Here is a 23,659-nt window from a genome sequence, read left to right as displayed (position 1 = left end):
AATCCTGGAAATCCCTCCCTAACGGCATTGTGCGTCAACCCAAGCACATGGACTGCAGCGCTTCATGAAGACAGCTCACAACCGCCTTTGTCAAGGGCAAATAGGGATGGGCAATAAATGCTGGCCAGCCAGCGGCTCTTATGTCCCACGAACGAATTAACATAAATACCCCTCGGTGAGATGATGTGCCAACATGTAAACACAATGCTCCGAATGCACTTCACTCCAGGTTGAATCCTAAAGAGCTCAGTTCGGCTGCAGCAAAGCCTCCCCAGCTGTTTATTACAAACCCATTAATCTAAAACGGGGTGGGACTCTCTTTGTTGATGTTGGCAGCGTTTCGCTTGATAAGCTCCGAACTTTGATCAGTTAGTGTTTTCAGTTCTTGGTGAATCGATGTTTACGACATTACTGTGCAGAATTTTGGGTTCATCAGCAGCAAGCAGCGAATCAATGTAAGTTACACACATTTTACTGGTGAGATTAACGTGTCAAATATTCCAAATAGTGTGTGATTGATGTTTAGTTGGCATCGGTGCCGACTGTTTTCAAAATGAATCATTCTGGGGGTGTGAATATCAGTGGAAAGGCCGTTGGTTAAAGCACATCACTGTTTACACTCCTTGAAGTATTGATGTGCCTAGTTATTGAACTGGTGCTGCTCACTTGCTGGAGGTGTTGTTTGATCGTGTTTGCATCATTCTGCACCAAAGCAATACAGAGACGCTAACATTCGTCCACATCAGATTTGTCCACTTTGATTTCGAAAGGAAATTGAAGGTAGTGTTTTATTCCAAACTTCTCCTCCAATTTTCCATTCAATTCAAGATGTTCCAGTGCATGGAAATAAAGAGACAAGGTATATTTTATTTTCTCCGTCGAATACATAGAGTCGTGCAATATTTCCTCAGTACTGACCTTCCGAAAGTGCAGCACTCCCTCAGTACTGACCCTCCAACAGTGCAGCACTCCCTCAGTACTGACCTTCTGACTGTGCAGCACTCCCTCAGTACTGATCCTCCGACATTGCCGCGCTCCCTCAGTATTGACCCTCCGACAGTGCGGCACTCCCTCAATACTGACCCTCCGACAGTGCTGCACTCCCTCAGTACTGACCTTCTGACAATGCAGCACTCCCTCAGTACTGACCTTCCGAAAGTGCAGCACTCCCTCAGAACTGACCCTCCAACAGTGCAGCACTCCCTCAGTACGGACCCTCCAACAGTGTAGCACTCCCTTAGTCCTGATCGTCTGACTGTGCAGCAGTCCCTCAGTACTGATCCTCTGACAATGCAGCACTCCCTCAGCACTGACCATCCAACAGTGCAGCACTCCCTCAGTACTGACCTTCTGACTGTGCAGCACTCCCTCAGTACTGATTCTCCGACAGTGCAGCACTCCCTCAGTATTGACCCTCCGACAGTGCAGCACTCCCTCAGTACTGACCTTCCGACAGTGCAGCACTCCCTCAGTACTGACCTTTTGACAATGCAGCACTCCCTCAGTACTGACCCTCCGACAGTGCAGCACTACCTCAGTACTGACCTTCTAACAGTGCAGCACTCTCTCAGTACTGACCCTCTGACAGTGCAGCACTGCCTCAGTACTGACTCCCTGACAATGCAGTACTCCCTCAGTACTGACACACTGACAGTGCAGCACTACCTCAGTACTGACCTCTGACAGTGCAGCATTCCCTCAGTACTGACCTCTGACAGTGTAGCCCACCCTCAGTACTAATCACCTGGCCGTGCGATGCTGCCTCCCTCCTGACTCTCTGAAAATGTGGAACTTACTTCGGACTGACCTTCCAACAGTGTTGCTTTCCCTCATCGCTGACCCTCTGATAGTGCAGAGCTGCCTCACCACTGGCCCTTAGATATTGTGGCGCTCCTCTGTCCTGGCCCTCCGACAGTGCAACACGCCCTCAGTACTGACACTCTGACAATGCGGCGCTCCCTCGGTACTGAACCTCTGTCAATACAGCATTACCTCAGAACTGATCCTTCAATACTGCGAACCCGTCTCCACCCCCCACCCTCCATGATACTGAATACTCTCAGTACTTACACTTTAGTTCTCTCCGCAGTGACCTTCTCAGAGATCAGTTCCTTCAGTATGTAAAGTCGAATGTCCCCAGCGCTGACCTGCTACAATTCAGTGTTCAGTCAGTACTGGCCACTCTCTCCCTTAGCACTGACCCTTTGACACATCGGCACTCCCTCAGGACTGGTCACTCTCTCCCTGAGCACTGACCCTGACACTTCAGCGCTCCCTCAGGACTTGCCACTCTCTTCCTCAGCACTGACCCTCTGGCACATCAGTGCTACCTCAGGACTGACTCTCCAGCTCTCTCAGCACTGACCCTTTGACACATCAGTGCTGCTTCAGGACTGGTCACTCTCTCCCTCAGCACTGACCCTCTGACAATTCAGTTCCATCTCAGGTCTGACACTCCAGCTCCCTTAGCATGGACCTCCCGTCACATCAGCGCTCCCTCAGGCCTGGTCACGCTCTCCCTCAGCACTGGTCACACTCTTCCTCATTAATAGTCACTCTCTCCCTCAGTAGTAGTCACACTCTCCTTCAGTACTCGTCACTCTCTCCCTCAGCACTGACCCTCTGAAACATCAGCCCTCCCTCAGTACTGCTCAGCAATTCCGCGAGCATTGACCTTCTGACAGACAAGCGCTCACTTAGCTCTGCTTCACAAACTCGCTCCGAACTGACCCTCTGATAGATCAGTTTCTCTGATTACTGAAGACCAAGAAGGTTATTGATTTAACCTCTGACATTTTACCTGCGAGGTTGGAATGCTGCTGACACTTCATTTACATTGTTACACAATAATGAGCAAGTGTATTAATCATTTACAGAGTATACAAAGTAACATATAAATATCGCCTTATCTTTCCCCTTATTATCATAAAACATTCACACACTGGACTTTGTATTCATGAATAAACATTGACTTTATGAGATACATCAGCATCCAATCAGGGAACCGGGACAGATCTTATTGACATTCAAATATCCACTCCTGCATTCATTCTATTGATCCCGCTGAGGGACTCATGTGAGCCACCCTGCGCGACGACAACCCCACATACACACCGTCCATGTTTCCATACCCTATCTCGCACCCTCTAACCCACTTCCTCACGTGTTCATTGTTAGCAATGAATAAGTCAAGGCATAAAAACATTAGGCCAAGTGCCGGTAGTTTTCTCCCTCAGTCCTGGGCCAATAGTGCTCCAAATATGTGGAGGGTAGGTGGATTTCCCATTGCTTCATTGTCCCTTAGTGTCCGAAGATGTGCAGGGTAGGTGGATTGGTTATCGTTAGTTGCCTCTTAGTGTCCAAAGATGTGCATGTTAGGTGGACTGGCGATGGTAAATTGTCCCTTAGTGTCGAAAGATGTGCAGGTTAGGTGGACTGATTATGGTAAATGTTCCCGTAGTGTCAAAAGATGTGCAGGTTAGATCGGTTTGCCATGTTATCTTGCCCCTTTGTGTCCAAAGATATGCAAGATAGGTAGAATGGCCATGATAAATTGGCCTTTGGTGTCCAAGGTTGTACAGGATAGGCGGATTGGCCATGCTAAATTATCCCTCAGTATCAAAATGTGTGCAGGTTAGGCACATTGACCATGAGAAATTAACCCATAGTATTGAAAGCTGTGTAATTTAGATGGTTTGAGCATGGCAAGTGGCCCTTTAGTATCCAAAGTTGTGAAGGTTTGATGGATTGGTCATGCTAAGTTGCCCCCTAGTGTCCAAAGATATGCAGGTTAGATGGATTGGCCAAGGTAAATTGTCCCTTTCTGTCCAAAGAATTGCAGGTTAGATGGCTTCGCCATTTTAAATTGCCATTGAGTTTCCAAATGTGTGTAGGTTCGGTGAATTAATTACGGCAATGGAGCGTGGTTACAGGCATAGAACGGAGGGGAAGGCCTGGGGGGGTGCACTTTCAGAGATTCGATGCAGAGGAGATGAGCCGAATGGCCCCCTCCTGCGCTGTACGGATTCTATCGTTCCCCAAGTCAGCAACAGTTTGAAAATGAAAACATTTTGTCTGCCTCTACTTTTCAAAGGTGAATAGCTATTTTCTAAGGTCCCTTTAACTGCCTGCGAAAGCTTTGAGTGAGAGCTGAGGTCCAGAAAGAAGCTAAAAGAAAGCACATATGGGATGGGCTTAATGGCCTCGTTTTGCCTCGTAACAATTCGATGATTTGTTTATAAACGTCCTGTTGAAGGGAAAGTGGGCCAGGATAAAGTGTCAGTATTCTGACAGATAGAGAACATTCTGGCTCTGGTTACTTCCTTTACTTGGCACTTACTGTTTAGATGACCTTTGATCTTTGGCTTGGCCAATCAGGGAGGCAAATCCCTCAATTTATATACTTTTTTTCCCGCAGCAATGGAGCCGCAGAGTGAGGAAAATACTCGAGGGAAGATTCACGATATTTTGGGCACATTTGACCGTCCACATCTTCTGCTTGTCCTGAGACACATGCTAATCTTCAAAGAGTTGGTTCTCTGTATGTCTGACTCTGGCTGTAAGCTCAGAGCTCTGTTGAATTGAGTCGTTGCTTGGCTATGGAATGCGTATAGTGCAGAAGAGCTATTTGGCCCATCGAGTCAGCACCGACTCTCTGACAGGGTCTCCTACCGAAGCCCTATCACCCGCCCTAACCCAGAAAACCCACACATCGTTAATCCCCCTCACCTACACAGCTTGGGACATCAAGAGGCAATTCACCATGGCTAACCCACCTCATGTTCACATTTACAGACTATGGGAGGAAACCTGAGCATCGGAGGAAACCCACGCACACATGGGGAGAAAGTGCAAACTTCTCATAGACAGGCACTCAAAGCTGCAATCATACACCGGCCGCTGGTGTGGTGAGGGAGCAGTACTTACCACTGTGCTGACCATAGACCGTTTATCAATAAGGAATGAAGATTGTTTTCGTTTTAGATCGATTGTCCTACTTTGGAGTATTTTAATGTTTGCTTGCTGTTTCCCCTCACCCCTCACTCTGTCTTTTTTTCCTGATTTCTTCTCTTCCTAGCTTTTCTCGTAACTTCCTATCTTACAAAATTGTGACCGGCATGGTGGCATAGTGGTCAGCAGAGTTGCGACACAGCGCCAAGGACCTGGGTTTGATTCCGGCCTTGGTTAAATGTTTTTGCACATTCCCTCCATACCTTTATGGGTTGATTTGTTCCAACAGTTCCAAGATGTGTAGGCCAGGTGGATTGGCCATGCCAAATTATTCTTTAGTGTCCCAAGATGTCTCGGCTGATTAGCAGTGCAAATATTTGGGGTTAATGGGATCGGCAAGGGGATGGGCCTGGGTATGACCTTCTGACGGAGCGTTGGTGCAGACTCTACGGGCAGAATGGCCTTCTTGTATACTGTAGAGACTTTATGATTATATGATTCAATGCTTCACTCCTGCTTTCCCTGCCTCATTTCTCCCTCATGCGCTTTCAGCACCCGTGTTCTCGTCTTCTGTCCATTATCTTGGTTACTTCCATCCTAACGCCGTTCTATCACACCTTTCATAAGAGACTGTTTGTGTGGTGTTTTCATGTCCTCCCCATGTCTGCGTGAGTTTCCACCATGTGCTAGAAACCTTTCTTGCATACAGAGGCATCAAGGCATGCAGATCCACAGTTCCATGGAGGTGGCAACTCAGGTGGACAAGGTGGTCAAGAAGGTGTATTGGTATGCTGGCCATCATCGGTCAGGCGTTGAGTCTCGGAATTGGAAAACCATGTTGCAGGTGTACAAGACTTTGGTTGGGCTGCATTTGTAGTATTGTGTACAATTCTGGCCGCCCCACTACCAGAAGAATGTTGATGCATTGGAAAGGGTGCAGACGAGATTTACCAGGATGCTGCCTGATTTGGAGCGTAAGGACTATGAAAAAGTTTGAATAAACTTTAATTGTTTTCACTGCAGCTTCGGGGGAAGAGGGGGACCTGACAAAGGTTTAGAAGTTTATGACAGGCATGGATAGAGTGGATCGTCAGAGTCTTTTTCCCAGGGTCAAAGGTGAATTTTTCGGGAGCATAATTTGGAAGTGCGAGGGGGGAAGTTTAAAGGAGATGTATGGGGCAAGCTTTTCAACAGCTGGTGGTGAATGCCTGGAACACGCTGCCGTAGGAGGTAATGGAAGCAGATTTTATAGCAACTTTCAAGGGACATCTATTTAGATACATGAATATTCAGGGAAAAGAGGGATATAGACCAGGTAGAGGCAAGAAAATATTAGATTAGAGAGGCAACTGTGTCGGCACAGACTTGGTGGGCGACAGGGCATATTCCTGTGCTTCACTGTTCATTGTTGCTCCTGTTTCCTTCCACAGTCAAAAGATATGCTGATTAGGTAGACTGTCCATGTTAAATTATCTCTTGGTGTCCCGATGTGCATAGGTTTGGGGAATAGAGGGCTGAATGCATGGGGTTATGGAGGTAGGACTGGGTATTTGCACTTTCAGAGAGTCGGTGCAGACTCGATGGGCCACATGCCCTCCTTCTGCACAGTGAAAGTGTAACTATTTGCTTCCACATTTTCTTCACTTGCACTCTTCTTTAACCTTTGCAACCTGACAGCCTTAGCTAACTCTGAGGAATAGTGCGCAATTATACAGGAAGATTTCTGGAAGCTTGATGATTGTGTAGCGATGCAATAGATATAATTAATCAGGGGTAATTTGAAGCCCTACAGGTTTTTTTTTTGGTAAATGATTGGGACATGCTGAGCGAATCACCAGAATCAACATCAGATCACATTATTCAATGCAAGTAAGGGGCAGATTCCTTAATTAATTGCACGAGCAAAGGAATCTGAGCGAATATGCGCATAGACCATTGAAGTGGGCAAGGCAAGTGAAGTGAGCAGTTCGTGCAACATGTGGTGTTCCACATTTTTGAAAATAGGGGTATTCTGTACAAGAGCAAGAAGTTTACATTGAACATTATTAGGATGGTAATGCGGCCTCAGCTGGAGAATTGTATATATTTAGACATGCCACACTCTGGGAAGTATGTGAACATATTTGAGAGAGACAAAAGAGATTCACAGAAGAGGCGATGGCCTATTAGTATTATTGCTACACAATTAATCGATAAATTTAACTAATGTTCTGGGGACACGGATTCGACACTTGGCAGCTGGTGAAAGTTGAAGTGAATAAAAAATGTGTGGAATTAGGAATCTACTGATGCCCATGAAACCATTGACAATTGTCGGAGAAACCCAAATCGTTCACTAATGTCCTTCAGGGAAGGAAATCTGCAGTCCTTACCTTGTCTGGACTACATGTGACTCCAGAGCCACAGCAATGCGGTTAACTCTCAACTGCCCTCAGTAACGGTTTAGCAAGCTATTCACCTTCTCAGGGGCAACTATGGATGGGCAATAAATGCATTCAGCCCATATTCCACAAAAGAATAAAACAAATAAACACGAATGGTAACAGGGATGAGAGACTTCGGTGTACTTGGACTTCCTTCCTTCCTTCCCTCCCTCCCTGCCTCCTTCCCTTCCCTCCTTCTTTCCTTCCCTCCCTCCGTTCCACGCTTCCTTCCTCCCTTCCATTCTATCTTGTTTACATTTAGTCATTTTTGGCGCGGGGCTTTTGTGAAGTAATGCACCAAATAGTTTTACTGTCTGTCCAGTTAAGGCTTCTGGAATTCCGAAGAGTTCACGGCAGAGGATCAATGATCTGCTTCGCCGCTGCGATGATAAACTGCTGGCCTTCCTTTTCAATCAGTTCCTCATCTTCAGAAAGGACTTTCAAGGTAAGTAACATAAACAGTAGTGGACAACGGTTATAACTATAGGAGAGTTACGGTGCAGAAAGATGCTAGTCAGCCCATTGTGCCTGTGCTGGCCAGAATTAAGAGGGTGGGGTGGGGAAAAATGGTTAGCACTGCACTCTCACAGCGCCATGCACCCGGGATCGATTCCTGGATTGGGACACTGTCTGCATGGAGTCTGCATGTTCTCCCCATGTCTGTATGGTTCCCTCTGTGTGCTCCGGTTTCCTTCCACAGTCTGAAAGATGAGGTGGTTTGGTGTATTGGCCATGCTAAATTATCCCTCAGTGTACTCAATCAGGTACCGAGTGTGGTGGCAGGGGATTTTCACAGTAACTTCATTGGTGTGCTCATGTAATCCTACTTGTGACTAAAAAATATTTTACCTGCCCCATAGCCTCGCACCTTCCAGCACTTCAGATGTTGATACAGGAACCTTTTGGATTATTTATAGAGTCATAGAGTCATAGAGGTTTACAGCATGGAAACAGGCCCTTTGGCCCAAGCTGTCAATGTCGCCCTTTTTTTAAAATCCTTAAGCTAATTCCAATTGCCCGCATTTGGCACATATCCCTCGATACCCATCGTACCCATGTAACTATCCAAATGCTTTTTAAAAGACAAAATTTTACCGCCTCTACTACTACCTCCGTGTGAAACAATTGCCCCGCTGGACACTTTTCTATGTCTCCCCCGTCACCTTAAACCTATGCCCTCTAGTTTTAGGCTCGACTAACTTTGGGAAGAGATATTGACTATCTAGCTGATCTGTGCCCCTCATTATTTTATAGACCTCTATAAGATCACCCCTCAGCCTCCTACGCCCCAGAGAACAAAGTCCCAGTCTATCCAGCCTCTCCTTGTAACTCAATCCATCAAGTTCCGTAGCATCCTAGTAAATCTTTTCTGCACTGTTGCTAGTTTAATAATATCCTTTATATTATAGGGTGACCAGAATTACACACAGTATTCCGAGTGTAGCTTCGCCGATATCTTGTACAACTTTAACAAGACATTCTAACTCCTGTATTCAATGTTCTGACCGATGAAACCAAGCATGGCAAATGCCTTCTTCACCACTCTGTCCACCTGTGACTCCACTTTCAAGGAGCTATGTACATGAACTCCTAGATCTCTTGTTCTGTAACTCTCCCCAGCGCCCTACCATTAACTGAGTAAGTCCTGCCCTGGTTCAATCCACCAAAATGCATCACCTCACATTTATCTAAATTAAACACCATCTGCCAGTCCTTAGCCCAATTGATGAAGATCCCGTTGCAATTGGAGATAACTTTCTTCACTGTCCGCTATGCCACCAATCTTAGTGTCATCTGCAAACTTACTGACCATGCCTCCTACATTCTCATCCAAATCATTAATATAAATGTCAATTTATCGAGACATAGAGGTCTACAGCATGGAAACAGGCCGTTCGGCCCAACTTGTCCAACTTGTCCATGCCGCTCTTTTTTTAACCACTTAATTCGTCCCAATTCCCCCTGTTTTGCCGATATCCCTCTCTGCCCATCTTACACACGTGACTGTCTAAATACTTTTTAAAAGACAAAACTGTACCTTCCTCTACTACTAACTCTGGACGTTCGTTCCAGGCACTCACCACCCTTTGTGTGAAACAATTGTCCCTCTGGACACTTTTGTATCTCTCCCCTCTCACCTAAATCTATGCGCTCTAGTTTTAGACTCCAATACCTTTGGGAAAAGATGTTGACTACCGAACTGATCCATGCCCCTCATTATTTTATAGACCTCTATAAGTTCACCCCTAAGTTTCCTACACTCCAGCAGGGAAAAAGATCCCAGTCTATCCAGCCTCGCCTTATCACTCAGACAAATATGTCCCAGTAGCATCCTGGTAAATATTTTCTGCACTCAGTAAAGTTTAATAATATCGGCTCTGTAATAGGGTGACCAGAACTGTGCACAGTATTCCAAGTGTGGCCTTAACAACCTTGTACAACTTCAACAAGACGCCCCAACTCCTGTATTAAATGTTCTGATCAATGTAATCAAATACGCCAAATGCCTTCTTCACCACTCTCTCGACCTGTGACTTCACTGTCAAGGAGCTATGAACATGTATCCCTCGATCTCTCCCTAACGCCCTGCCATTAATTGAGTAAGTCATCTCCTGGTTCGATCAACCAAAATGCATCACCTCATATTTATCTAAATTGAACTCCATCTGCCATTTAGCGGCCCACTGACCGAATTGATCAAGATCCCGTTGCAATCCCAAACTCCCGCCCCACCTCGCACCCACAGTCCCCGCATCCCCTCGCACACACACCTTTTTCACTGTCCACTATGCCAACAGTCTTGGTTTAAATGTTTGTGCCTCAAATTAGCCAATGATTTCCAGAAAACCCCACCACCCTCTGGCTGAAAACGTGTTGCCCCCAATCCCCTACAACTCTTCCACAAATCAATGAATTTCCCCCTTGTTATTGACTACTTATGACATTATGCTTGGCAAATCTGTTAGAATTCTTTGAGTTGACTGAGGAGAAACGGTGGATGTGGATTATTTAGACTTTCAGAAGGCTTTTGACAATATCTCACACAGCTGACTACTGTGTAAAGTTAAAGTTCATAGAGTTGTGGGTAATGGCTTGAGATGTATAGAAAGCTGGTTAGCAGATCAGAAGCAAAGAATTGGCATAAATGAGTCTTGTTCCGATTCGCCTTTAGTGACTAATGGGATTCAGCAGTGTCTGTGCTAAGAGCCCAACAAGACACATTATATATCAATGATTTGGAAGCGGGAACTATATGTATTATCTCCAAATTTAGAGATAATACAAAGTGGGGTGGGCGGGGTCGCTGTGAGGAGGATGCAGAGATGCTGAAGCGTGATTCGTACAGTCTGAGTGTGTCTGCATATGCATAGCAGATGCAGTACAATGTGGTTACATATGAGGTTATCCACTTCAACCGCAATAAAAGGTTGGTAGTTTATTTTTTGAATAGGTGTACGTTGAGAGAGGTGGATTCTCAGTGAAACCTTGGTGTCCTCGTGCATCCGTCGCTGAAAGTAAGTGCGAGGCAGAGCAGGCAGTAAATGAGCAAATGGCATTTTGGCCTCCAAAGCAAGAGCATTTGAGTTTATGAATAGGGTTTTTTAACTGCCACCTTAGCTGGAGTACCTGAGGTGAGGCCATAGCTGGAGAACTGCTTGCAGTTTTGATGTCCTTCTCTGAGGAGGATGTCTTTGTTATAGAGAGAGTGCAGTGGATGTTGAGTCCTGGGATGACAGGTCTGTCATACGAGGAGCGATGACGTCAGTTCGGATTGTATTCACTGGAGCTTAGGGGAATGAGGGGGCTCTCAGGGAACGTATAAAATTCTATTAGTATGAGACTGGGTAGATCCAGAAATAATGTTCTCAATTGTGGGGGAGTCCAGAACTAGTGATGACAGCTTGAGGATAAGGGGACAACATTTTAGGACTGAGGTGTGGAGAAAGTTCTTCACCCAGAGATTGGTGAATCTGTGGACATCACTCCACTGAATGTACCTGACTTCTAGCAGAAATTAGACATGGAACTTGGAGCTAAATGGATCAAGGGATATGGAGGGTTAGCGGGATCAGGATATTGCTTTTGATGATCAGCCATGATCACAATGAATGGCGGAGGAGGTTTGAAGGGCCGAATGGCCCAATCTTGCTTCTATTTTCTGTGTTCTATGTTTTGTTATCCTATCTCTCCTCATAGCTGTAATTTCGAGCTCTGGCAACGTTCTTCTTTTTTATTATTCTACTCATAGCAATTCCACATCCATTATCACACTGGGGTTCACTGCCGAGTGATATATATTTTTAACATTTCCATCTTTGTCTTTATTTTTCCACAACCCTGCGCTGAAGTTGGAAGCGCACGTGAATAGGATAGTAAGGATGGCATTTGGGATCCTTGCTTTTATCAGTTATGTCAAGAGCACGGATGTAATATTGGAGTTGTACAGAATGTTGATTAAGTCACAGCTGGAGTATTCTGCGCAGTTCCAGTCACTTCACTGTGAGCAGGATGCAATAGCACTACAGGGGGTACAGAGGAGATTCACCAGGATGTTACCCAGGTTGAAGCTATTGAGCTATAAGGAGAGACGAAGGAGGCTTGGATTATTTTTCATGAAACAGAGAAGGCTAAGGGGTTCATTATTTAGGTGTATAAGATTATGAGGGGTATGGACAGGGTGAGTAGGTAGCACCTGTTCCCCTTCTTTGAGGGGTCAGCCATGAGCGGGGGGCGGGGGGGTGTAGTTTTATAGTCGGGGCAGATGATCTCGAGGGGATTTGACAGAAAACAAAACACTCAGAATGTGGCGGGAATCTGGAATGCAATGGCTGGGAAGGTCGTGGATGCTGGAGTCCTTACAGCCTTTTAACGATCATGGAATCATAAAATCCCTACAGAATCGTATTCCGGCCATCGAGCATGTACTGACCACAATCCCACCCAGACCCTAATCCCGTAACGTCCCACATTTACCCTGATAAACCTCCTGAACTAGGGTCAATTTTGCATGTCCAATCAAGCTAACCCGCACATCTTTGGACTGTGGAGGAAACTGGAACACCCGGAGGAAACCTCCGCAGACACGGGGAGAACATGCAAATTCCACACAGACAGTGACCCGTGACCGTAATTGAACCTGGGTTCCTGGCGCTGTGATACAACAGTGCTAACTGCTGTGTTACCGTGTTTATATCCATATTTGGATGAGCACTTAAAATATCATAAAATTTCAGTTTATGGGACAAGTGCAGGGAAATTGGTTTTGCGCGTTTTTAGTGCAACTATTTCCGGCACATACTACATGGGGTGAAGGGCCTTTTCCAGATTGTCTGACGCTATACCTCTATCACGGATCAAAGCCGCAGTGGTTAGCACTCCTGCCTCCCTCCAAATCAAGATTATTCCAGCTTTATGAACATTACCGACCCGCTATTGACATTTCTAACCTGTCCACTTGCCCACTCAGAGTCACCCACAATTCAATGGGAAACAAGATTCTCTGTCTCCAAACTCAAGTACTTTCCGAACTCTAACGAGCATGTTGTGGACATTTGGTCAAAAGAGAAGACATTGTGGAAACACGGAGTTAAAGCAGAAACTGCTGTAAGCACGCAACAGTTCTGACAGCATCTGTGGAGAAGGAAACAGGTTTAAAGTTTGGAGCCTGTGTGACTTTTCTTCAGAACTGAATAGTGGTAGAAACCTGATGCCCTTTATATGGTGGAAGTCAGGGTGAAGAAAAGATAGCAACAAATAAAGTGATGGGAAGGTGGGGGCGCAGGGTAGATTTGATAGTTAGTCATCAACACATTTAGTCAATATTTGCTCTTGGATTTATGTGACTAATCCTCGTTGGCCTTACAGGGATCGTTCCAAGCAGTGAGAAGGACCATGCAAAGACACATCGGCAGAACTTCGACCATCTCCTGGACCAGGCAGATGACAGGGATCTGAGAGCCTTCGAGCAGATTATATTGAGTTACGTCTCCATTGTTCAGGGTAGGTCAGTGTCCTCGCGCTGAAATACTCTCAGATTCACAGATATCATTTATTTTGTTAATCGTATCTGGGTGTCGCTGGCGAAACCGCCATTTATTGTCCCAAATTGGGCCTAAGGAAGGTGGTAATTCAGCTGCCATCTTGAACAACTACTGTCCATGTGGTGTATGTAGACCTATAGTCCTGTTAGTGAGGGTTTTGACCCAGCGGCAGTGAAGAAACGGCTGATATATTTTCAAGTCAGGATGTGCGTTGCACGGAGAGGCATTCCCAGGTGGTGGTGTTTCCATGTATCCGCTGCCCTTGTCCTTCTAGGTGATAATGGTTGTGCATGTGGAACGTGTGGCTGAAGAAGTCTTGGTGAGTTCTTGTGGTGCATGTTGTAGATAGTACACATGGCTGCAGTGGTGGAGGGAGTGAGTTTATCTGAATGTGGTGACACTTTGCCCTTGATGGTCTCAAAACATACATGTTATTGTAAAATCAACCCGATATTGAGTTAAATATTCTACTTGGATTGGTGCCCAAGAAAAGTGGCATAGGAGTGTTGTCAGGCTTAAAACTTGCACTGTGTCATTTTACTGGAAGATTGGATAACGTTATTTTGCATTTACGCAAAAAGGAATAAACAATGGAAGTGGGGAACTGTTGCTGCAACTATACAAGACATGTTTGAGATGGCACCAGGAGATTTGTTGTCCTTGTGTCAGGAGGAATGCCGTTGCATTGGAGGTAGTTCACAGCACGTTCATAGATTGATTCCCGAGATGAATGGTTTGTCTCATGTGATTGAGTAGTTTAGGTTGATACAATCTGGCATATAACAGACTCAAGAACGGCTTGTTCTTTGCTGCCATCAGACTTTTGAATGGACCTACCTTATATTATGTTGATCATTCTCTGCACTCTAACTATGACTGTAACACTACATTCTGCACCCTCTCCTTTCTTTCTCTAAATACAGTATGTTTTGCCTGTATCAGACAAGAAACAATACGTTTCACTGGATAAGAAAAAAATGTGGCAACAGTAAATCAAATCAACTCCCAATGAGAGATTCGAATGAGGGGAGATGTAATTCAAGTACATAATATATTAAACCGGATTGACAGGGTAGATGGAGAAATTCTGTTTCCTCTTTTGGGGCAATCTAGAACAAGAGGTCACAGTTTTAGGAATGGGGGTAGCATTAACAGCAGAAATAAGGAGAAATTACTTCTCTCAAAAGGTCGTGGATCTGTGGAATCACAACCCCAGAATACGAAGGAGAAGATAGATAGATTTTTAATTCGTCATGGATTGGAAGGCTGATGGAGAACGGGCAGGAAATCTAGATCAGGCCAGCCGTGATCGTATTGAATGGCGGGGCAGGCTTGAGAGGCTGAATTGACTACGTCTCCTCTTACTTCTTATGTAACCGTTGATGCGGATGAAAAAAAAGTGATGTGAACTACAGCGATCACACCCACTTGTAAATTTCCAATGCATATTCACACTCGCCAAGGCGATTTACATCAAACTTACATTTAGCACTTTATCACATCAGGAGACATGGGGGCAGGGAAATTAGAGCTTCTTCAAATGGGTTCAATTACAGAAGCAGAGAGTAAGTTAGAGGTTTGGCACAGCTTGGCATTGGAATTCAGATGTTTTGGACGTACGCAGTTTGTTCCTAATGTTGGAGAAGTAAATAGCGCGGATGATCAAGAGGCCAGAGTGACGATACCGAGATATAGCTTTGCTTACCTATCCGTTTCCGTTCTAACAACTCTTCGAAGTTTATCTCAACATCCTCATGTACAAATGTCTTCTATCCTTGAAACTGTCATATCTGTAAATCTGACACACCAAGATCTGATCAGGAGCAGATATTCCAGCCCCGTTAAGTCAGTTCTTCCAAGCAATTGTTCATCTGTGAATTCAATAACTCACAAGGCCGTCTTGATCCTGCATAAATATACCTGCTTCAAATAAATGTCTTCCAATCTCAGCATTACTTCGAATAGTTCATCTCAGAGAAACTGCTTTCTGCGGGAGAGAGCTTGTGCCTCTTAATGAAGGATTTTTATTTGAATAGTCAAAGACAAGGATTAACATTCTGGTTTGATTTTCGTCCCCCACGAGCTGTTCTTTGCAGCAGATGTGGTGATATCGCGGCATTGTCACTGGGCTATAACCCAGGGACGCAGGGTAATGCTCTGGGGACCCGGGTTCGAATCCGAACATGGCAGACGGTGCAATTAGAATTCAATAAAAATCTGGAGTTGAAAGTCCAGTGATGACCATGAAGCCACTGCCGATTTTTGTCAAAACCCGTCCGTTTCACTTTAGGCAGGGAAATTGCCGTACTTACCTGGCCTGGCCCAGATGTGACTTCAGACCCATAGCAACGTGGTTGACCCCAAAAACCAGCCCTCTCAACTGACCTAATGACCCATTCATGCGAAGGGAAATAAATGCTGGCCCAGCCAATGACACCCATGTCAACCTATCCTTTTCTCTGCGTTTCATGTAATCTAAAGGATGCCATCAGTGGGTCAAGCAGGATATAGATCAGTTGGAGACTTGGGCGGAGAGATGGCAGATGGAGTTTAATCCGGACAAATGTGAAGTAATGCATTTTGGAAGGTCTAATACAGATAGGAAATATACAGTAAATGGCAGAGCCCTTAAGAGTATTGATAGGCAAAGGCATCTGGGTGTATCGGTACACAGGTCACTGAAAGTGGCAATGCAGGTGGAGCAGGTAGTCAGAAGGCATGTGGCATGCTTGACTTCATTGGCCGGGGTATTGAGTTTAAAAATTGGCATGTCATGTTGCAGCTTTATAGAACCTTAGTTAGGCTGCACTTAGAATATAGTGTTCAATTCTGGTCGCCACACTACCAGAAGGATGGGGAGGCTTTGGAGAGGGGACAGAGTAGATTCACCAGGATGCTGCCCGGTATGGAGGGCATTAGCTATGTGGAGAGGTTGGAGAATCTTGGTTTATTCTCACTGGAACAACGGAGGTTGAGGGGCGACCTGATGGAAGTTTACAAGATTATGAGAAGCATGGAAAGACTGGATAGTCAGAAGCTTTCTCCCAGGGTGGACGAGTCAATTACTTGGGGGGCACTGGTTTAAGGTGCGAGGGGCAAGGTTTAAACGAGATGTCCGAAGCAGATTATTTACACATTTTGGTGCCTGGAACTCGTTGCAGGGGGAGGTAGTGGAAGCGGATACGGTAGTGACTTTTAAGGGGCGTCTTGACAAACATATGAATAGGATGGGAATAGAGGCATATGGTCCCCGGAAGGGTAAGCGGGTTTAGTTCGGTCGGGCAGCATTGTCGTTGCAGGTTTGGAGGGCCAAAGGGCCTGTTCCTGTGCTGTCATTTTCTTTGTTCTTTGTTCTTTGTTCAACTAAGCTGAACGCCTAAACTTCTTTGTATTTCCACTTCTTCGAGCTTTTCTATATTAAGCGAAAGCTTTGCATTATCCATGTCTTTGTACAGAATCCATGCCTTCAGATTTCACTCAATTGGGATCAAAGAGTTTTTTCAATTGGTGTGTCCTGGCGCCTCTTGAGGACCACAGAGGTATTGTAAAAGTGCCTCATGCATCAATGCCATCATTCTTAACACTAAATCATAGAATGTCTACAGTACGGAAAGAGACCTTCTGATCCATTGCGTCTGCACAAACTCTCTGCCAACAATCAAACCAAGCTCCCACCCCGCACCTCACGATCTCTGTGCTATCCCGAAATCCTGCACATTTGGCATGGATATTCCTCCTAACTAGCTAATCTTTGGACTCTAAGGGACAATTTCGCACGGACAATCCACCTATACTGCTCACCTTTGCACAAAAAGGGACAATTATTTAGCATGGTCAATTCACATAACCTGGACATTTTTGAACACCAAGGGATAATTTAGCACGGAGAATCCACCTAACCTGCTTATTTTTGGACACTAATGGACAGTTTAGCATGGTGATTCCACCAAACCTGCACATCTTGGGACACGAAGCAATAATTTAGCATGACCAATTCACGTAACCCACATATCTGTGGACACTGAAGGGCAATTCATCAGGGTCAATTGACCTGAACCACATACCTTAGGACAATAGGGGGCAATTTCGTCTGTCCACTCCACCTAGCCGTCACATCCTGGCGATCTAAGGGCCAATTTAGCATGGCCATTCCGCCTAACACGCACAATGTGGGATACGAGGACACAATTTAAGAGGGAGAATCCACCGATCCTGCACATCTTTGGACACTAAGGGGCAATTGACCATGTCTAATCTAACTAACCTGCATATCTTTGGTCACTAAGGGGCAATTAAGCATGGCCAATCCACGTTATCTGCATATCTTTGGACACTAACGGACAATTTAGGATTGTCAATCCACCGAACCTATACATCTTTGGGCAATAAGTAGCAATTTAGCATGACTAATCCACCTAACCTACCCACTTTTGGACTTGAAAACATAACTAAGTCCGATTTTTCGCAATCATTTTGATGAGCAAATTCCCGGCTTTGACTAACTTCAATGTGGATAATTCATTTTTGTTACCACATTTAAACATTTTATCTTCTGATATTTCAGCAATGCACCCGTGTTCTGTACTCTCCCATCGGAAATGACTGTTAACTTCATCTAACTGTCAATACTACAGTGGGATTAGTCAAACTGATCAGGTCACTTATCAGTCCTTTCAAAATCCTATATATAAATTTGAATATTTCTCTGATGGAAGTTGAGCCCACTGAACAGTACAACTTTGGGCGGAAAAGATTCTGAAACGGGCCAGAGGATTAGGGTTCTCCAAAATATGTCAAAGCCACATGAGAGTGACGTATTCAATTTGGACAGTTTCTTATCTCTGATCCCAGAGTGGCTATATATACAACTGTCGAAAACAGATCACCTTCCTATGTGCGAGAGTTCCCAGTGTTTCTACAATACGCTTTTCAAGAATGACTTCATTGGCTGAAAGGCTTTTTGCAAATCCATGGCGTTATAAAAAGTACTTTGGAAACACAAGTTTTTTATATGCAATTGCTACTCCCACCCTCCACAAATCTTTTGTGGAACTCCACCACATTCCTACTACATTACAAAGGGTATCTGTGACCCTAGCACCTCCATGCACTCTGACGAGCATTGGTTCCTGGTCTGTGACACGATGGTTTCAAAATTATGATGGTTCCGTTCAAATCCCTCATGGACCGTCCCTCCATATCAGGAAGTCATCTGATACCCTGAAACTGACTCACATTTCTGCTATTTCAATTATGGTTTCTTGCACGTCGACAGTTAGTATCTCTTCTATTTTGTCAGATGTTCCTTCAGACAGCGGGAATTATGCTTTATAATCTCCTCATCTTAAGTTCAAAGCTGAAGTTTATTTACTTGTGCAACAAGTAGGCTTATATTAATACTGCAATGAAGTTCGTGTGAAAATCCCTTAGTCGCAACACTCCAGTGCCTGTTCGCGTACAATAAGGGAGAATGTAGCATGGCCAATGCAACTGTCCAGCACGCCTTTCAGACTGTAGGAGGAAACCTGAGCACCCGGAGGAAACCCACGCAGATACGGGGAGAAAGAGTGGACTCTGCAAAAGCCGGGAATCAAATCTGGGTCCCTGGCGCTGTGCGCCAGCAGTGCTAACCACTGTGCCACATCTATGTCTGTGTGTACTCATGTAATGTATCACTTAAATGTGCGCTCTTTGAATAATCTCACGCTATTATTCATTAAATTCTCCTCATGTCAGTCCGCTTCGAGTGCAGTCTGATGTCATGCCTGCGAATCAAATTTGCAACAATTTAATATGGTAAATGTTGTGGTGGCATGGCCTCTTTCATGGGGCGTTCAGCGAGGGCTACGTGATCGGTCCAGAAACTATCGAGAGGCAATGTGGGAAATCCACGAATCGGGTGCAAAGGCGCTCGCCCCGAGGGTGGGTGAGGAACCGCAGTTGGAGCCAGGGAGTAGAAGAAATTGGAGAGTGTGGTATTTCTTTAGACCATCGCGTGTACAGGCATAAATATTGTTGATAATAAACTATTGACCACTTGAAACCACAAAACATCACCTTCAAAGTGCCATGTGAGTCTTATATTACGAAGGAAATTCTTAAAATCATGCAGCTTACAGCTTCAGCGATGTAATTGGGGGTTGAAGCTGTGGTAGTCAGGTGTTAGGTATTTTGGCTTCGTTTTGAGGGTGCTGTTTTGGACGCAGTTTAGCAGCAAGCTAAGAAACAGTCTCTCTCGCTCTCTCTCCCTGTTCTTCTTTTTGTTTGGTTCTGAAACTATTATCAGTTAGCTGAAGGAGAGGCTATTGCCATCCTGCCTTAAAGAAGCTGTGTTTTGGGAAACAGATTCGATTACAACCTTTTCTGAGTTTCTTAACAAGAGATTTTCAGCATTCATTCCAGGAGACTGCATTCCTGTAACAAGTGGGCATTTAACCTAAGCTGTATTGTGCTTATTTGTAAGGTTTTGTGACTTGGATGTGGCTTTGGTTGGAGCACACTAGAGATATTCCTGAAGAGTTACACATTATCGTATTTGTTGTGCTTCTTGTTTGCAATTGTTAAAAGTTCTTGCTAATTGTCTTACCAAAGTTTAATTAAGAATATTGTTGACATGTATACTGATCTTTGTTCTTTGTTCTTTATAGACATGTCAGCAATATTCTGAATTAAATTTTGTTTTTGATAAAAGCCCCTCAGTTGAATTACACCAGGAGTGAAACCTCTCATTCCCATGCTCGCCAAATTCAACGTAAAACGTTACAGGTCAGGAGAACGTCATAGAACACGTTGAAGTATCCAACCTGATTTGTAACAAAAGTTATTACAAAAGTATCATTATGAATGTAAGTTAATGCTGTGTTGCAAAAAGCATTAAACCAGCATCGAAGCCACAGACTTGTTTTGTACATTTGCAGCAACACCGGCTGACAGGGAAGATAATCCTCGTGAAGTCATCGGCACTGCCCTTGATCAACTTGACGCACTGAGCCTCAAAGCCATATTGCAGCATCTAATAATATTCCGCGAACACAGTGAAGGTAAGCAGGAGTGTACATTTTTATTCAAAAAAAGGGTCAGAATTTTAATATAAGTTATTGCGAGGTTATTCACTATTACCTAATTGCGTGAAACACTTGTGTTTTTGTTTTCTTGCATAAAAAGAGAGTGGGAAGTTAGGGCAGCCGAATGAAATTCTGTGCAGAGAAATCGCGACAAAGCGCTGGGCGGGAATGAAAAGCTGGGAAATATTAAAATAACATTTAGCAGAATGCTCCTGAATATTTGCGATTTACGACATGCTTCAAAAGCATTCGTCTTTCCATTAGAGTTCCCGCAGTGCAGAAGGAGGCCACTTGGCCCATCGCATCTGCACCGACTCTCCGAGCAGAACATCTTAGCCCCCAACCCCCTTCATCGACTAGATCCCCGCGTTTACCATCTAACGTCGACACCTTGGACACTAAGTGACAATTTAGCACGGTCAATGTATGCACATCTTTGGACCCTGAGGAATAATTTAGCATGGCCAACTCCCCTGACACATTTATGGACACTAAGGGACACCTTAGGACTGCCAATCCACATAATCGACACATCTTTGGACATTAAACGGCAATTTAGCATGGCTCATCCACCTAACAGATATATTTTTGGACCCTGAAGAATAATCTAGCATGGCCAACCCACCAAACTGATGTATCTTTGTACATTAAGGCACACTTTAGGACTGCCAATCCATCTAACCTACACATCTTTGGACAGTAATGAACAATTTGGCATGGTCAATCCACCTAACCGATATATCTTTGGACCCTGAGGAATAATTTAACATGGCCAACCCACCTAACTGACACATTTTCGGACACTAAAGGACAATTTGGCATGGCCAATCCACCTAAACTGCTAACCATTGGACTGTGAAAGGAAACCAAAGCACCCGAAAGAAAGCCACGCAGACACGGGTTGAACGGGCAAATTCCACACAGACAGTGACACAAGACTGGAGTCGAATCCGAGTCTCTGCCGCTCTGAGGCAGCTATGCTTACCGGTGTGTCATCCATGCCACCCCATGCGCAATATTCTAGCTAATTTAAATCAAACATAAACGAGATGAGACTTGAGAGGTTAGAAACCAAGAGAACATTTCCCTCGTGAGGAATCGGGTGTCAATTTCTATTAATGGGTGGGTGATTTGAGGTTGAGGCCAGGAGGAAAAGTTTCGCTTCGGAGGTGCTGATTTTTGGTAACGGTCTACCTCATGTTTTGAGGCTGTCATTGAATATTCCCAAGCCTATGATACACAGAATAGTGGATTACCCGGCAGTTGGGCATGATGGTGAACATGCAGTAATGTGTAATAGAAACTAGGATAAAATATGGTCAGAATAATACGAAGATGAGATGAATGGGATTGCACTCTCGAGGGGTTGCATGGCCGAGTCCTGTGTCATTGCGTTTTCTATTAGGCACCGAGAGATTTAAGGTCGTTAGCCCAATAACCAATACTGAGATGAGGGAGATTTAATTTCCTTTCCTTTGCAGAAGAATTGAACAATAACTGCTTCAACTGGCACTAAATACATATTCGAAGTGTAAATGAATGGATCATTTGGGGGAACTTGCAGAAGATGGCAATGAATGGACCAAACGTTCCCCTTCATTTCTGCAACATCCTCCAATGACGTAATCTCGTCGATTCACTCAAGAACTGCAGATGCAGAGAGAGGGATGTTATGATTCAGTAACCATGATGTGGAGATGCCGGCGTTGGGCTGGGGTAAACACAGTAAGAAGTCTCACAAAACCAGGTTAAAGTCCAACAGTTTTATGTGGTAGCAAAAGCCACTCGCTTTTGGAGCGCTCGCTGCTCTTTCGTCAGGTGAGTGACGAAGGAGCAGTGAGCGATCCGAAAGCTAGTGGCTTTTGCTACCAAATAAAACTGTTGGACTTTAACCTGGTTTTGTGAGACTCCTTACTATGATTCGGTAACACGAAGCTTTAGATAATCCACTTGAGCAATATTCTATCAGTTCAGGTATTGCAATGTTGGACAGCTGTATTATCGTTTGAGAAGAAAGCACATGCCCTTCAGAATATAATTTCAACAGCCTTACAGAGTGTGTTATTTTTTAATTTAATTGAATGGCTTCATGTGTCCCACAGGTGCTCCAGTGCAGCTCAATGCATAATGTCTTACAGCTCCTGGCTAAAGATCACACCCACAGAGATGAATCCGGCATCATCCTTGCACTGAACAGCTCCCATTGAAAGTCGTGCTGAAAACTGCATTTGTGTTTCCTCCTCTGTGAACATTCAGCTTTGAAGCTGACACACACACACACACACACACACACACACACACACACACACACACACACACACACACACACACACACACAAAGTCTGTTCCAAATCCAAAATCGGTTTCATGTTTTTTTTGGATTACGAGTGAAAAACGTTTGCAGAAATAATGTGAACTCAAAACCCTTCTCTCTTCAAAGAAAATAAAATCATTTATCAAAGTACAAGACAATGATTCATGACAAAGAAGCAATCTTATCCTGCGGAAAATTAATAAGACTGTCGTCCCTCACAGCCTGCAAACCCAAACACATCATTTTACCGATAACCCTGAACTCGACTGAGACCCGTCTGTTTCCAAAACAGCAATCCTAAATCTATTTGTCAAATCTAGACAGTGACAATCACACTGTACGGATTAAGTGGCTGGGACTTGGGAAAGATTTTTGGTTCAACACAGGAATTGTTTTTCTTTTTTCACAAACTGACTTCTGGCCTCAGTGCCACATTTCTGCTGTGCCCTTTTGTGAAAAGGCTCTCTCTCGCTCTGCCTCTTCTGTAGGTGTGTACTGCTTCCTAACCACAACCCTATAACTCATAAAATATTTCGATTTCCATGAACATCCCTATAGTACTGCCCTGAAATGTAAAACAAACAGATTTAACTTAACTCGCAGAATGCAAAATTTAAACTGACTGGAATCTACTGGTGGCACAATGATTAGCACTTCTGCTCCACTGGCTTGGAGCCAGGTTCGATTCCAGCCTCAGATGACTACCTGTGTGGAGTTTGTATGTTCTCTAGCTGCCCGAGGCTCCCGCCTGCATGTGTTTCCTCGGGTGCTCCCGTTTTCGCCCACAGTCCACAAATGTGTAGACTAGATGGATTGGCCGTGGTAAATATTGCCCCGTACTGTCTCAAATGTGCAGGTTGTGCGTAC

At 44.6% G+C, this 23,659-nt stretch overlaps 1 protein-coding gene across 1 annotated transcript; it reads left to right on the top strand.

Moving 5' to 3' along the window:
- Nucleotides 1–365: 365 nt before the first annotated feature.
- Nucleotides 366–22,705, top strand: LOC144482153 (uncharacterized). The gene is made up of 6 exons (XM_078201374.1): nt 366–455; nt 4,418–4,540; nt 7,696–7,818; nt 13,239–13,373; nt 20,332–20,454; nt 22,581–22,705. The coding sequence occupies exons 2-6, from the start codon at nt 4,420–4,422 to the stop codon at nt 22,604–22,606; spliced, it is 528 nt and encodes a 175-aa protein (XP_078057500.1). The 5' UTR covers nt 366–455; nt 4,418–4,419; the 3' UTR covers nt 22,607–22,705.
- Nucleotides 22,706–23,659: the final 954 nt, after the last annotated feature.

Source organism: Mustelus asterias (genome assembly GCF_964213995.1).
Source record: "Mustelus asterias chromosome 26 unlocalized genomic scaffold, sMusAst1.hap1.1 SUPER_26_unloc_39, whole genome shotgun sequence".
Taxonomy (NCBI): Eukaryota; Metazoa; Chordata; class Chondrichthyes; order Carcharhiniformes; family Triakidae; genus Mustelus; species Mustelus asterias.
The sequence above is the reverse complement of the archived record's forward strand: the minus strand, read 5'-3'. Positions and strand labels throughout refer to the sequence as shown.